Source organism: Eupeodes corollae, chromosome 3 (genome assembly GCF_945859685.1).
Source record: "Eupeodes corollae chromosome 3, idEupCoro1.1, whole genome shotgun sequence".
In the NCBI taxonomy this organism is placed as follows: Eukaryota; Metazoa; Arthropoda; class Insecta; order Diptera; family Syrphidae; genus Eupeodes; species Eupeodes corollae.
Genome location: NC_079149.1, coordinates 113698545 through 113714001, shown reverse-complemented (window position 1 = coordinate 113714001; position 15457 = coordinate 113698545). Strand labels below are relative to the sequence as shown.

Here is a 15457-nt window from a genome sequence, read left to right as displayed (position 1 = left end):
ACTGGCTTGAGTTCATGCGTTAACTGATTCCTTGTTTGTGATTCCTTTCCTATTTCCGAAGATCGACAGAAATCGACTATGATTTTTTTTTTCAAAACTAAAGCAGCAATATTCATATTTGTTCTTCAGTTATGCACATGTGTTCGATTTTTCACACCAGTATTGCCGTCTTAGGTAGTGCTTCACGACGACATTCCCAGAATTGCTTTAATCTTGTGATCTGTGTTGTCTCTACTGAATTTTAACAATTTTTAGTAATGGAGTAGTTTTGCTTGTCAAATGTCAAAAACAACTAGACAGCTTCAAAAATTGTTGCTGTCGAAACAGGAACAAAAATATCCCATGAAAACTGTGTATTTTTAGATTGACATGAAAAATGTGAGCAAACGTTCTGAAAATTATTTAAAACAATAAAATATTATTTATTTTATTTCAGAGTTATGAGTTTTCGATCAATTTAATTTTTCTTTTGCAAATATGTAAAATATTTTAAGTTTAAAACTCTAAAAAAGTCAATATCTTACAAAACATCTTACAAATGTTTCACCAAATTCGAACCTTATCAAATAAATGGAAAATTATCCGTGGAATGATATCATATGGTATCATTTGGCCTTGTGCTAGTCTAATAGAGCAAACGTTAGTGGAAAAGAAGACGTTTAAAAATTACGATTGGATGAAATGTCTAAGGTAAAAACTGTTTTCTAAAACACCAATTTTCACAACTTTCAATTCTTCAGATTTAGTTTATTTGGTGCATTTTTTATGGGACCATCTTTATATGTATGGTTTCGTTTGGCAGAAATCATGTGGCCAAAACGAAGTTTAAAAACAACACTTTGTAAAGTTTGCACAGAGTCAACCTCATATGATCCTATGAGTATTACAACGTTTCTTTTTACAATGAGCTTGATGGAGGGAAAGTCATATGAAGAAGCTAAAAATGAGGTTCGTATAAACTTTTTTTATTATTCAACATCATATTACATGTGATTACTGAGGTATTGATCACATTTGAGGACACTCATTTCGACATCTTATGACTGTATTTTCTTCCAACTTGACAGCTAACATTTAAAAAAAATAAAAAAAGGGGATGGTAAATTTTTGTAATAAGTGAGAAATGTCAAAATGAGTCTAATCTGAGTGACTGTCCAAGAAATATTTGACAAATCAATTTTGTTGACAGAGCACATTCAAAGATAAAAGGTGACCAAAATGTTGTATATATTTCAGGTCAAAACAAAGTTTTTCGAAACTTACAAAGTTGGACTGATGTCGTGGCCTCTAATACAAGTAGTGAATTTTACATTTGTTCCACTAAAAAATCAAGTTGTGTTTGTTTCGTGTTTTAGTATGATATGGACATCATTTCTGGCTTACAGAATACACCTAAGAACCCAAAGCCTTGAAAAAATGAACGGAAAATAAAATGTTTAAAATTGTAACCAAAACTAATTTACTATTTCATCCGTAATGGCGTTCGGATGTTTTGAAAAGTTTTATTTCTAATTGTTGATTTCTTTCTAATTGTTTTGAACATCGCAGTTAGAAGTTACATTAAAGTGAAATCCTAGAGGATTTCCAAGGACAATGTTTCAAAATAAAAACAATCGTTTGATAAAAGCTCTAAAACCCAAAATGTTCGAAAATAAAGGAAGACAAACATTAATGTTCTGCAATTCACTTTCCCCCAAATAGAATTGAAATGGATTCAAAATATAAATTTCGAGTTCTGAAATTCACTTTTATCGAAATTGATTTTTCGTATTTAAAACAAAGTTGAATTACGTGTTCTGCATTTTGATTTTTGAGTGACTTAAATCGAACCAGATTAAGTTGGTGTTTAAGAACAGAAGCAGTTTTATTTAAAGGACATATACCTCCACTTGTTTATTCAATGAACTTGATTCACGAGGAGTTGCTGCTTCATTTCGGGTAAAACAGCGTTCTCCGAAAAACTTCGAAGACACATTCAGAAACTATACTTCCACAACAGAGTGTTTTTCAACATACATACACTGATAAGGCCACCGCGAATATATCCGTGCAGGAGTTTACAAGTGCGATCTTTTAAAAACTTTAGTATTGAATATATAAAAGAGTGTTGAAAACAACTGTTTTAAATAAATTTTAAGTACAGATTGGCTCTGGAAAGATTTTGACAGATATAGAAATAGCACAAATAGATGCTCTAAAGGACTTACGACTCTCAGGACGTGAAATAGCAAGAAGACTTAACTGAAGCAAGAAAGTTTTTCGACCTCGGCCTTGATTTTCCAAAATTGCAATGTCTATTCAGAATTCGAGGGTTGTTAGAAGCTGAACTCAATCAAAAGACGTTGAACTGTTGCCATGGCCCCATATTTACCACACTTTAACATTGTTGAAAACGTTCCCCATGTCTATTTCGAAAAATGTATGCAGGTGGCAGACAATTTGAAGACAATAACACCTTAATCGAAACTTCGTGATTCCTGGGTTAAAATTCCCTATGGTTGTTAAAAAAATTGAATGTTACCATTCTAGACCATCTTATAGAGGTTATATCCAAAAATGGCAGACATAGTCATTACTAATGAAAACAAATATTACAAAGAAATGTTGTTAAACCATAAAATGTAAATATTTCACTAATGTTTTTTCGTTTTTTGCTGACATATTACATGTGGCCTCATTCTAGTGAAGCAGTTTTGTAGTTTATTTTTTGATCTTGGAGAATTTCAACGCTTGTTTTCAATTTACTCTTTAATTTTATGAATTTGTAATTGTAAAATACGTACCTTTTCAAAGGTAATATAAGTTTCAGGGTAAAACACACCAGCCAAATTGCTAAATTTTCGGCCTCATCCTAGAGTAGCTGAAATGCGACAGTTGTGATATTTGGACTTTGAGCTTGAAACATGAGAAAATTAGGCCTATATATATACAGGTCAAACATCAACTGGAAAAATCAGATTCAAAATTTGAAAGGTGATCACATAGATTCCGTCGGCATCAATTCTGTGTTGTTCCAAACTTTATGACATGATTATTTTTGAACTAAGCATTTAGTGGAGCAGAAAATGTGTGGATCTACAATTTGAATTTGAAAACTAACATCAAAATGGACCGTCAAAAATTTTGTTTCCTGTAAAAAATACACCACTGCGAATATAAACATAAAACTGGTACTTTTTGTGTGTTTTTTTTTTTTCAAAAGGTCGAATACAGACCTTTTTAATAAAAATTTCGAAGATAAGTCTTGAATTGCCAAATTTTAAAATTCACAAATTTACAAGAACTAAAATCTGACTTTGGAAGCTTTTTTTCAATATCATGTTTCCAAAATTTTTTGATTTTGGCATTAATTTCTAAAGACAAATCCCAGGTTATATCTTATTTCTCTGCTAAAAGTCCAACCGAAAAATTAGATAATCTTTTTTTTTGATGTTATATTTCTCTCTCGAAAAACTGAGGGAGAAGAATCAGAGCCCTATAGTTTTCTGCATTATTAGAAAGTAGAATTAACTTTTGAGTTTTTGAACCATCATCTTTCGAAGCCTTGTACTACTTTATTTAAAATTGTTAAATCTTTGGTTTTAAACATTAGAATTTTCGAATTTTTGTTGAAAGCTTTTTTGTCCTTTGGGATTCTATTATTATCGACACAAAGATTCAATTTCAAGTCTAACATTCGACTTACAAAATTTGTGATTCCCCACTTTCCCCCTAAGACGATTTCAATTCAGATAAAATTTGTCTAAACTACTGAAAATCATCTGCAAAGATATAAAAAATATGCCAAAGGCGGCTTTTAAATGAAACATTAACTCCTTTTGTCTAAATTCTCTAATTGTTTTTTCTATTGCATCCATTATCTGTCCTAATTAATCTGTTAATTGTTTGTTTAATTTTTTTACTGTCAACTCTTAACCACAATGACCTTTTATAGTTTAAGCTTATAGCACCAGGTAAGGTATATATATTTTTCCTCCTCTTAACAGAAATGAAATAAAACTCTTGGAAAATGTTTCGTCCCAAATAAATTAATGGACAAAATGTCGATTTAACTTAGTTTTTTTTTTTGGGTTGGTGTAATACTACCTGGCAATTTTACTTACTACACAGCGGAAAAAAATTCAAAGAAATGAACTTTTTGTGCGATGTTATCAGGGCTGAGGACTCTACATCTATATAAATACATACCTAGTAGATAGTAGATTGTGAACCTCCCCTTTTCTTTTTATAGCAAGAAGAGGATCCTATATGCAATTCTTCTTCTTGGATATCTTTAGTCTCCTGGAATTTGCTACTATCCAAAGTAATGAGATACTTTGGGATAATTTTCCACCACACACCAGCAATCTTGCAGAGTAACTTTCCATCTAGATAAGAGGCCAATGTGAAAGCAGCGCCAGAAGACGAGGACTAAAAAGGTTTTTCCTTATATACAGGCACCCGTCTTATGTCTGCCTGCCTTAGCCTAGCTTTAGCCTATATTGAAAAAAAAGAGAAGGGTGGGGGTTGTTTTCTTCTTTATAAGGAAACAAACCAAAAGAGTCAAATGGAAAAATAACCTTAAGGTTAAGATTCCAAGGTAATTTGATTCAATTCCATTGATACCAAGAAAATTCAAACTTGTCTTATCTGTGAAGTATAAATTCACTTCAGTTGGCATTTTGCGTTGGCGTTCTTTGGTGTTTTGTAGCGTTGTTGGTTTGGTTTGGTTTGCTTTACTTTGGTTTGGTAAGGTCCTTGCGGGATTTGGTTAAGATGGTTATTTTTTTCTATTTTTATTTTATTTTGCGCGATTATATAGCTTGTGACTTTACCTTTTTTGTTTATTTTTTTTTAGCATTGAAAGTCTATTAAAAATGTTTTTCCGATTTAAGATTAAAAGCTAATAAACAGAAGGTTTAATTTACCCTCTTGAGTGGTATTTGAATTGACTTCTGGAAAATGAAAATGTTTTTTTTTTCTTGTTTTTTGTTATTTAGGTTGGAATGGGTTTGTTTATTCCCCCGTCTATAATTTATAGATGATAAAAAACAAGAGAAGAAGGAAGAATAAAGTGAAGCTTAAAGTGTGGATTAAATAATTTATTTGACATTTAGTTGACATTTTTGTTAGCATGATAACGGGTAGGATTACTTTTATGCCTGAAAGGCAAAGATGAGAGAGACGAGATATTCTAGCCATCAGTTTGATTTTGTTTATAGCCAATCAACAATTATGTTACATGAAGTGTAAACAATATAAAATGCTAAATCAAACAGCTGCTGATTAAAATTTCTATTCTTTAAATTTAAAAAATCAAAATAATTGCATTCGCTGATAATGCTACTAAAAAAACCGGGATTTGAGTTTGGCTCCTTCTTTGCCCTTTTTTCGAATTCCACTACGCACTTTTTGAATTCCATAAGAGTTAAGAAAAAAATAATTTTGTTTCCACAATGCCTCTATTTCCAATTGCTTTATTATTCTTAAAACCACTAGGCTTGCTAAGGGCTAAAATATTCAAAGTAAAATCGCCTTCTATCTGTACATGTCATTTGTTGACACTTGACAAATAAAACTTAGAAACGTCATTATTACAATATGGAACAACAAAAACTCACGGAAATTGCTAAAAGTCACCATGAAATGATTCGCATTTTGAAATCACACTTAACAGTTTTTCAAGAAAAGTTTCTTCACATTGTTAATTCTGATTTAATACTTTTTATTTAGGGATACTTGAAAGCTAAGGTTTATGATAATACATCGCAATTGGTTCAAGACCTTAAAAATGTAAATGGTGAAACTACCGAGGAATTGCTAAAAATAAGGTGCTGTAACCGTTTTTCACTATTAATGGTATACTTTTTTAAAGAAACGTGCATTGATTACCTTTTAAAAGTACCTTCTATTGAGAAACCTGTTATAAGAAAATAGTTTAAACTTAATTAGATGTTCTAGTTTTGAAGAACGGGACGGAATTGGTGGGCTGTAGAAATCTCACTATCACCAAAGTAAACAGTGGAAACTTTTGTGGAATGTTTTTCGGTTATTTAAGTTTTTCGCTCATATATGAAACTTCTGAAACTAACACATTTTGGTGAACACCAAGTAAGTACTTTGCCAACAAGTCTATGAACTCTAATCCCATAAGCTTAAAGACTTAAAAGCAATTCAGAAATAAAAGCCTTGTGACTTACAACTCTCGACCATTCCTGTGTGTGAGTACTGTTGTCAGGGATGGATAAAAGATAAAACTAAGATTAGAAAAAAGTAGAGTGGACTAAATTGCACTATTTACAAACTCATCCTTTAAATTCTAGTATATGTATATTTTAAATAATAATCACACACTCAATTAGATTTGTATAAATGTGCAAATGCTTTAATTTAATAATTTAAAATTAAGTTTTATCTCCTCCACTTTTCTTGAAATTGCAAAAAAATGTCTTCATTTTCTTAAAGTTACACATTTTTATACGAAAACTTTAATAATAACATCCTGTTTACTAATCCCCTTAAACATATTCACATCAATATATTTAAAGGGAAATCGAACTGTGGTTTTGAATAGTGAATCGATAACAATAAGAATAAGAAAACTGAACTATTCAAAAAAAGATGTTCAGCTAAGACCAATTTTACGATCTGTGTTTATTAATATAAAACCTTTGAAATCTGATTAAATCAATATGTGTATGATAAATTTTAATGAATTGAGCCTGTAATTGCAGACTTTAAAACAAAGTTGAACCTGTTCCTTTAAGAAAATAAAATTAATTTTCAAAAATGAATTTTAAAGAACCTATAGTACCTTTGTGTACCTAGAAAACATTAAAAACTGTTGCTTGATAACGTTCCTGAATTCAGCACACACACCTTACCTCAAAAAGCAACTCCATACCATCCTTGTAGCAAAAAGTTAACCAACTTTTAGGAACCTGCATGATTAAATGGCTAATTTTAAAATTTAGAATAATTCATACATATTAAAACTTTCCTTTAATATAAAAAATAAATCTCACCCTCCTCAAGAATCCCGAATATACAAAATAGTACCCATATCAAAAAGGCATACAAAAAACCACCCACACATATTTTAAGGACTAAAAAACATAATGCAGGTAATCAATTTATGTTGAACGATAGGTGCTTCGTCTTTTTCCGGAAAATAGAAAATATATTCAAATTGATGCTTACCTTCTCCTTTACGTGATGAAATTCAATTTAATCAAAAATAAGAAAAGAAAAAAAAAAGTTCCTCCACCCAAGGCACCTGCAAATTAATAAAAAAAAAATTAAAGTTTATCCCTTTTTTTAATCTCGCATTTATAAAAAGTTTCCACCAGAAGACTAGAGCACCTTTTTTCGTTTTTCGAAAGAACATTCAACTCTTTTGAAGTGTTTTTGTTCGTTGCATACTCAACTCATCTACGTTGAAATTTCTTCACGTAAATTTACAGAAGAGTTAACCACAACTATTTTACCATCCATCGATACAGCATTCAGGATACAGGAGTAGAAATCATGGTTCCAGCCCCATATATAAAACTGGCGGAGGACGAAGAAGAAAAAATAACCGCCCCAAATTGAAATGCTATCCTCGCCAGTGATGGTGATGGATTGCACATTTTTAATCCTTTGTAAATTATACCACTTAAATCTACGACGTCACGCACTTTTCACCCCTCAATCCCCCTTTTTTACAGAGCATACCTATCATACCTTACCTCCTCCCCATCTGTACCAATCCCAGGCCAACATCAAAAAAGGTTCGAATCGGATCGAAACGAAAAACGTGAACACATTTCGGAATTATTTGGTCGGCATTGCGTTGCCGTCATTAGACAGTCCGCACATTAATCAAATTTGCCTTTTCGACAACACAACACAATATGGTGTTGAGGGCAGTGGTGCGGGCGCGGCGGGCGGTGCGTCGAGGAGGACTGTGAGACAAAAAAATAAAAGAACCAGGGACTCAACTGAAATCCCAACCAAACCATAGAAAAGCAGCTTCAAACAAGTTCAAACCCTACACCCCCGCCCCATAAAGTTATCACATTCCAAAGTCAAATCACGTAAACATTATTTACGATATTCCAATATAATCCATAAGCAATAGCCCGGAATCATATGGCGGCGGCGGCATCGGTATAGCAGCAGATTGTTCTATGAGTTGAAAGCTTGTAGGTATGTTGTTCACACCACATATGTGGAATGTTGCTGCTTTATGTCAGATGCAAGTTTGTTGGGTGATTTTTTCTTCCATCGTTGTCTAAAAATGGGGGTGGGGGGGTTTGGTGATAGCGAGAAAGCTCCAGCGAAAAACCCTGACAAGACGATATGGCGGGCAAAAGGTAATCTATCCTAATGGGGAGGTTTGAATCGTGTGTCACGGTGACTATGAGCTCCAAAGAAATGGCATTACACCCCCTCACACTTCTATAATTTCATTGGTGGAATGAGAAATAAGATGGCTCAGGTACCATAAGAGTGTGTATAGTGAAATGCAGAAGACTCATCGTAACGTAAATCCCGGATTTATAGCCACTTAAAGTTTTTTTTTTTTGTTTCTTCTTATTTTTTTCTTCACTTGCTTTTCCGTCATATTGTTACTTTACGGATACTGTTAGATTGTTGTTGTGTTTTCTCCAAAAAATTAGGGAGAGGGAAATGAAAACGTACTGATGTTGTCGTTATTATGTTCCAGAGAAGAAAAGAAAGAAGCATACTGTTATATCACTGTTCTCAAGACTTGGCTCTTGCTGTGTGATTTTGTTGAAATCTCGTTTGAGTTATTGCGCCATTGCCACAGTGGCAGTTATGTTATAGTGGAAGTGATGTTATTCCACGCCCTGTACCTAGTTGAATTGAAGGTGTCAAGAATCCACAAATTTTGTTGTATAACTTTTCGTACTATCTTACCTTTAGGTAAAGCTCACTTCTTGGCAAAGTTATATACAATAAGGAAGGAATGAATAAGCAGCGAGAACGGCATACTCGAACTAAACAAAGTAATAACATTGATGTCGCTCACGTGAAAGTCATTATCGTTGCAGGCGGTATTCTCAATTCGCATACTGTTTGGTTTTTATAATACAACATATGAAAGTTAACAGACACTGGCACACTCGTAGATATCCTTATAACGAAAATGCTTCTTCCATTTTTATCATTGGGATAAATCCCGAAAACAGCAAGTGGTCGAGAGACAACCTCCACTTATGGAGAATATAATTATATAATATAAGAAGCGAGTATAATAAATAGTTGGTATTAATATTGTAACCCAAACAACCCTTTGTAATTTTGAAAACAGTTGAACTGGAAAGGTTACCAAATCAGCAACATTTAGACGGTAGAATGATGCACAAAGCACAAATACTGCTAGCTCAAGCTTGAAGGATTATGTAAGTTTACTTGACTTCAAAAGCACATGATTTTTGGGATTAAACTAAAGTTGGCAATTTTAACTAGATAGCAGCGTTGCCAAGTGGCATGATTCATTTTATGGAAAGAGAACTATGTTTACTATTTGTAAAAATGTGTTAAACTTATTTTTAAATTTAGCCAAATTTCATGATTCCAAATTTTCAATTGCTTTAAAAAAGTGCTTACGATAAGACCGCAGTAGGCCTTAGATAAAAACCTGATTTAGCTAGAATAAGTACAAGGGTAGTGTTGAAATTGGGTGCAAACTTCTCTTAATTTTTTGTCCATAAAAATTAAAATCTACAAAAAATAGGCAAAACTGTGATATTCGATTCTCGATATCTAGTGAAATTCCACTAAAATTGGTAACAATTTGTTTTCCACTAAAAATCCTTTAACAAAACTAGATTTTGAAATAGAACTATTCAATCATATGTAAATTATTTTTGGTAATTTGTAATTTTTTTTAGAATAATTCAAATGACAACTTTTTTAACAAAACACGAAAACATAAAGACGAAATGGGAAGTTATTAGTGTGGGTCACAACCCATCCTCTTTTTGTGTCTTTAAATCCGAAAGATTATCGTTAATAAAATTTCGCATTTTATATTGATGAAATTTAGAAAATCTAATACATTTGTTTAAAAACCTAATTATACCGATATCTGTTAACTCTGTCGTTTTATTGCATTACATATTTTGTTTTCCTATTTCGAAGATGAAAACCTATATCGTTACGAAATGTTTTGGCGCTTATAACACAGAAAATTGACTGTTTTGATTTCTAAGAGCATAAACTTGGTCTTATTCAAAACCAACAATTTATTCTATTAAAAGAAAACATTCTTAAAAGACCCGCTGCGCTCGTTATCAGAGGGGTACGATACCAATAATATGCTATAAAGATCTGGATGTTTACGTCTTGCATTGTTGTATATAATCCAGAAGTAGATCCAGAGATCACACAGAAGTTCGAAACACATCAAGATCAACGGAAGTCATATAGATAGACGTACAAAATAGATGACGAAGATTACATATGTGTTTTTTTAAAGATAATTATGGGTCCCCAAAATACCACAATTTTTAGAAAAGTAAAACAATTTGAAAATAATTTCTAAAGACTGCAATCATTTTAACTTGAGACATACATTAACTACATGGCAAGTTTTGCATCCGAACAAAATTTCGAACTAGAGGAAGGAATATAAGTTAAAAATATAATTTTTTGGAAGAAATTAAAAAAAAAAAATCTATGCAACCGTTTTTCAGAAAAATCGGACTTTCAATTTTTCACAATATTATTTAAAATATAAAAATAATTTTAAATAATAAATTTAAACAGTATTATTTTTTTTAGTGTTGAGAGAAATGAAAAAAAAACCCCTAAAGCCTGAAACCTTAATTTCCAAGCTGGCCTTAATAAAACCTAATGCAAAGAATTTGTAAAAGTTTACTCATATTTTGTATGACTTAAATTTTAAATCTGATGAAAAAGCGTAACATTTATTTTAGTTGTTTGAAGAAATTATGGAGAATCTTAAAATCTGATTGATACATTTTCTACACTAAAGTTTTTAGCATTTTTATATTCAAGAAGAATAAAAAGAACTTTCCCATTTTGTTCAGGCAAAACCATTTTTTTTCTATTTAATAAATTTTTCCTAGTATAATAAACATTAAAACATTTATGGAATCGGCCTCAGTCCATGTATGAGTAAGTAAGATGGTAAGACTGACCGAGAAACTTTACAAAAAGTCGAGTTAACTACAAAGCCTTCCTTTTTAAACTGTTGTCTCCACTATAACCTGATTTAAAAACTCAGCTTGAACCATTAAAATTTTCAATTATAATACTACGCTATACTCTTTGAGATTGCACCTTGAGAATCAGTTGCAGGGATTTTTAGAGCCTAGTTCTATACATTTTAACCAAAATTCAAAGTAGAAAGTTTAATTCAATTTTAATGTAGGTACAATGTAAATAGGTACGAGTATTTTACCAGTTACTATTCTTTTGATTTATGATTTCTTGTGGAAAGGTTTAGGTTTTTTTCTATCCAACAAAGAAATTTGGTGTTCTCGTCAACGACCCTTAATCACCTCTTTTTCGCTTTAGTGTCACCTCCAAAAAAAACTGCGTCCCTTATACAATTGTAAGTTTGCATTCGGTAAGAACAAGACATAACGGTGGTAGAGAATTCAAAAAAAGTGGGTCCCACGATTCCGTTCGTCTGTCTGTCCTGCCCTCTACATCCCAAAACATTGATTCGATTGACTTCAAATTTGGAAATTAAGGCAACAAACCGATTCGCGTTAGTAGTTTTTTTTTTCAATTATTTTTCTTAATTTGACCTATTTTATTAAAAAAAAGAGGCTGGGATGCGACCCACACTGATAACTTCCCATCCCGTCTGTCGGTCTTGCTTAAAAGTTTGTCTATACGTACTCGTATCAGTTTTTACCAAATTTGCGTACTATTTTTGTAGATTTTATTTTTTATGAAAAAACGGACTGTTGGATTTTTATATACAAATTAGTGATATCGAAAAGAATATTTTCTGTGAAATAAAATAAGTTTGAAGCCAAATTTTTTAATTTTTGAAAAGCTATTTGAGTCGAAAGTAAATTTTTACTAAGTTTTAGTATTGTTTTTTTTTAGAGTTTTATTTTTTGTAAAAAAAAACTGTCAATTCGATTTTTTGCAAAATTTTATCGAATGTTGAAAACAATATTTCTTATAAGATAAAATTAGTTTGAAGGCAATATTTCAAACTTTCGAGAAGATATTTGAGTTGAGAATCAATTTTTACCAACTTTTATTAATTTTTTTTGTCGGTTTTTAATATTTTGTAAGAAAACTGTCTGTTTGATTTTTTTTAACATTTTTCAGAATGTTGAAAACAATATTTCTTATAAGATAAAATAAGTTTGAAGCCTGAATTTCAACTTTTTAAAAAGATATTTGAATCGATATTCAATTTTTACCAACTTTTGTAAATTAATTTTCGGTTTTTATTTTTTTTGTAAAAAAACTGTCAATTCCATTTTGTTCAAAATTTTATTGAATGTTGACAACAAAATTTTTTGAAAGAAAAAATTAAATTAAATCCAATATCTCAAAGTTTTGAAAAGATATTTGAGTCAAAAATCAATTTTTACCAACTTTGAGTAATGTTATTTTCAGATTTTTATTTTTTATAAAAAAACTGTCAATTCGACTTTTCTCAATATTTGATTAGACTTTAAAACATTATTCTTCATTGCACAAAATTGTTTTGAGGATGAAATCATATTTAAGTCGTAAAATTTTGGAGGTGACACATTTTTTTTTTTCAACAAATATATTTCTTTGATACCACGTTACACTTTATTATATAAAATTTAATTCAAGTCTCTTGCGTTTTTGGTTCGTGAGATATTTAGGGTTCACCAAAATGTTCACCTTTTTTAAAAACTGATATGGTAAAAAAACCACCCACGCAATTTTCTTGAGAGCCCTTTCTGCATCTTTTTGCCTTTTTATCTGTATAACAAAATTTATTTGAAATCGATATCTTTTCTGGTTCTTGAGCTATGGAAGACGAAAAAAAACGTCGCGAACGTACGTACGTACACACGCACAGACATCTTTCTAAAAATCTTTTATTTCGACTCTAGGGACCTTGAAACGTCGAGAAATGTCAAAATTTTTAATTTGACAAATCGGACCCATTACAATAACTTCCTATGGGAAGTTAAAAAAGATGTTTGTATTGCTCCAGAAGGGTACCCCCCCCGGCAGAGCCGTTCTATTGCTTTAAGTTTTCACAAGAACTAATCAACCGATTTCAATAATCTTTTTTCTGTACAAGCGCTCATACTGTTTCAATAATATTTGATGAACAAAAATGTAATTGTTTATATTTTAGATTTTTAAAAATATGTACAAAGTTTTTTTTGATATTTGATATCTTGAAAATTGGTCATCACTTTTTTACCAAACTGAAGTGTAAAAGTTAAATTAATAAGCTTTAAATAACTGCCTACTAAAAATATTTTTAAAATCAATTTGAAAAATTGTATACATACAAAATTTATTTGAAAAAACCGCTCTAACGATTTTCAAATACAAATTTGGAAAAGTTGATGTTATTTTGAGGTGTATTTTTAAACCTTTAAATATTTTAAAACCGACTCTTTTGATACATGAGCAAGTCGTTCTCTTCATATTTAATTGCTTTAAACAAATAAAAAACTACTTGAAGGATTTATTTGAAAGTTCGTCTTCAGATATGATAGAAATTTTGTAAATGGCATGGGAAATCTGGTGGAGTTCGTATAGACTATTTACGCCTTAACACGTCTCTAACGCTGTCGTCGCAAAGTTCAAAAAAGCACCCCTCGAAGCATTCTTTTTACTTTGTTGACACCAGCAACGGCTTTTGGAAATCTATAAAAAGGCACATGAAAACGCATCAGGACATTCTATTTTTTTTTTTTTTCTTCAACTCGGTCGTTTCTTTTCTGCAACAATTCTACCAAGGCTTTAAGAGAAAAAAATTACACAAACTGGTGATGGTTTCTATTGTCTTTTGTGCAAACAATCCATGATATTATTTTCTATTATTTTACCGACTTGGCAAGCCTTAAATATAATAAAATAAAAACAGCTGAAGGGCGTCCACATCACACTCGCACGTGAAGCAAATCTCTAACTAATTCCTCTCAAACCTCAACTCTCAAACATCCCCTTTAGCAAAATGAGATAGCTTTGGCACTCTTGGCAAACACAGTTACCCCCCCCCCACTGTTCTCCTCCAAAAACCCCCATCATATACTGAAACTGAACTGATGTTTCGGTCCTCTTATTCTATTGTGCTATCATATTTCCTTCATGCATTATGCACAAAGAAAGACCAAAAGCAAGAAAGTGCCTTTATAGATTCTTGTAAGTCGTATACCGTTAGTTGGATATAAGAATATAATGCTGATGCTATATGTTTATAGGTAGGACTATAATATTTTTTCTTTGTGTTTTGTGCTCATCTTTGGTTTCGGTTTCAAAAGTTTTTGTCTTAAGGGCCATTTACTCATAAAATTACCATCAGCCTATCACCACCACTGCCGCCGCCTCCCGCCGTCGTCGCTACCAACCCCACTTCGCTGCTTCGCTGCGCCCCATGACGAATATTCTATACTTTACGACAACGATGAGGGGTTGAAATTATTATGGTATATATTGAACGAAAACTGTAACAGCATACCTTTTGAGTATTATCAGGGTAATGATAGAGCATTGGGGGCCAGCTGGGGAAGAGATGTTTCCTACCACGCTGCTCTAAGCCACACAACCCTCCCCTATCCACATCCCAACTTGGTCGAATTCGAATTCATGCCTCATGAAACTTCTTCACCTTAATAAAATAGTAAAACATCAACGGGACGTACACAACGCGAAATCCTGCAGTACAATAAAGCGACCAGGATTACAGTTATACGGTGCCATAAACCATCAACGATCATCCATTGGAAAGTGGTAGCGTCGTTGTCGTCGCTTTTTGGTCGTTGACTGTTGTCGTATTTACCCTACGATTTCATGACCCCAAACCATCGAACCAACAATGGTATCTATATTCTCTGCACTTAGTTACGTTACGACTTCAAGCCCCCACCCCCTAAGTTTTTTTTTAGAGAGACCAAACTAACTTAAGCTCGCTCAACCGAAATCCTTTGGTTCACTGTGTGTGCGTTTTTGTTTGTCCGGGTCCGGGTTCGGGTAACGTTTTCGTTTTTATTTTGCGTGGTAAATTTGGCAGAATATGTTAACATAAATATTTTCTAACTGTATTTGGTTTTATTTATATACCTATGGTTAAAATGGGCGTGAGGGAGTCGCCCCGACTCTATATCTCTCTGTACTCTGTAACCTTAAATTGTGGATTGTGTCAGTCTGACAGCCCCTGCCCTGCCTTCCTGCTGGGTAAATCGTCCTTTTTGTCTCTCGCAGTCAGTTTTCGTTTACGTTTTTTTATTTCTTACCAACTTTTGTTCTTTTTGCTAAA

The 15457-nt window shown here is 32.2% G+C and overlaps 1 protein-coding gene across 2 annotated transcripts; it reads left to right on the top strand.

Moving 5' to 3' along the window:
• The first annotated feature begins 295 nt into the window (after positions 1-295).
• Positions 296-1502, top strand: LOC129951278 (uncharacterized). Of its 2 annotated transcripts, XM_056063360.1 has the most exons (5): positions 296-378; positions 437-690; positions 741-948; positions 1237-1296; positions 1356-1490. In XM_056063360.1, the coding sequence occupies exons 2-5, from the start codon at positions 539-541 to the stop codon at positions 1410-1412; spliced, it is 477 nt and encodes a 158-aa protein (XP_055919335.1). In that variant the 5' UTR covers positions 296-378; positions 437-538; the 3' UTR covers positions 1413-1490. The 2 variants fall into 2 exon arrangements, with proteins under 2 accessions (XP_055919335.1, XP_055919333.1); XM_056063358.1 differs by having other exon boundaries at positions 1237-1502.
• The last annotated feature ends 13955 nt before the right edge of the window (positions 1503-15457 follow it).

Coding starts and splice junctions, on each gene's coding strand:
- LOC129951278 (XM_056063358.1), top strand. CDS start 539: ATGTTTCACCAAATTCGAACCTTATCAAATAAATGGAAAATTATCCGT. Junction 691..740: donor GATTGGATGAAATGTCTAAG/GTAAAAACTGTT, acceptor TCAATTCTTCAG/ATTTAGTTTATTTGGTGCAT. Junction 949..1,236: donor ATGAAGAAGCTAAAAATGAG/GTTCGTATAAAC, acceptor TATATATTTCAG/GTCAAAACAAAGTTTTTCGA.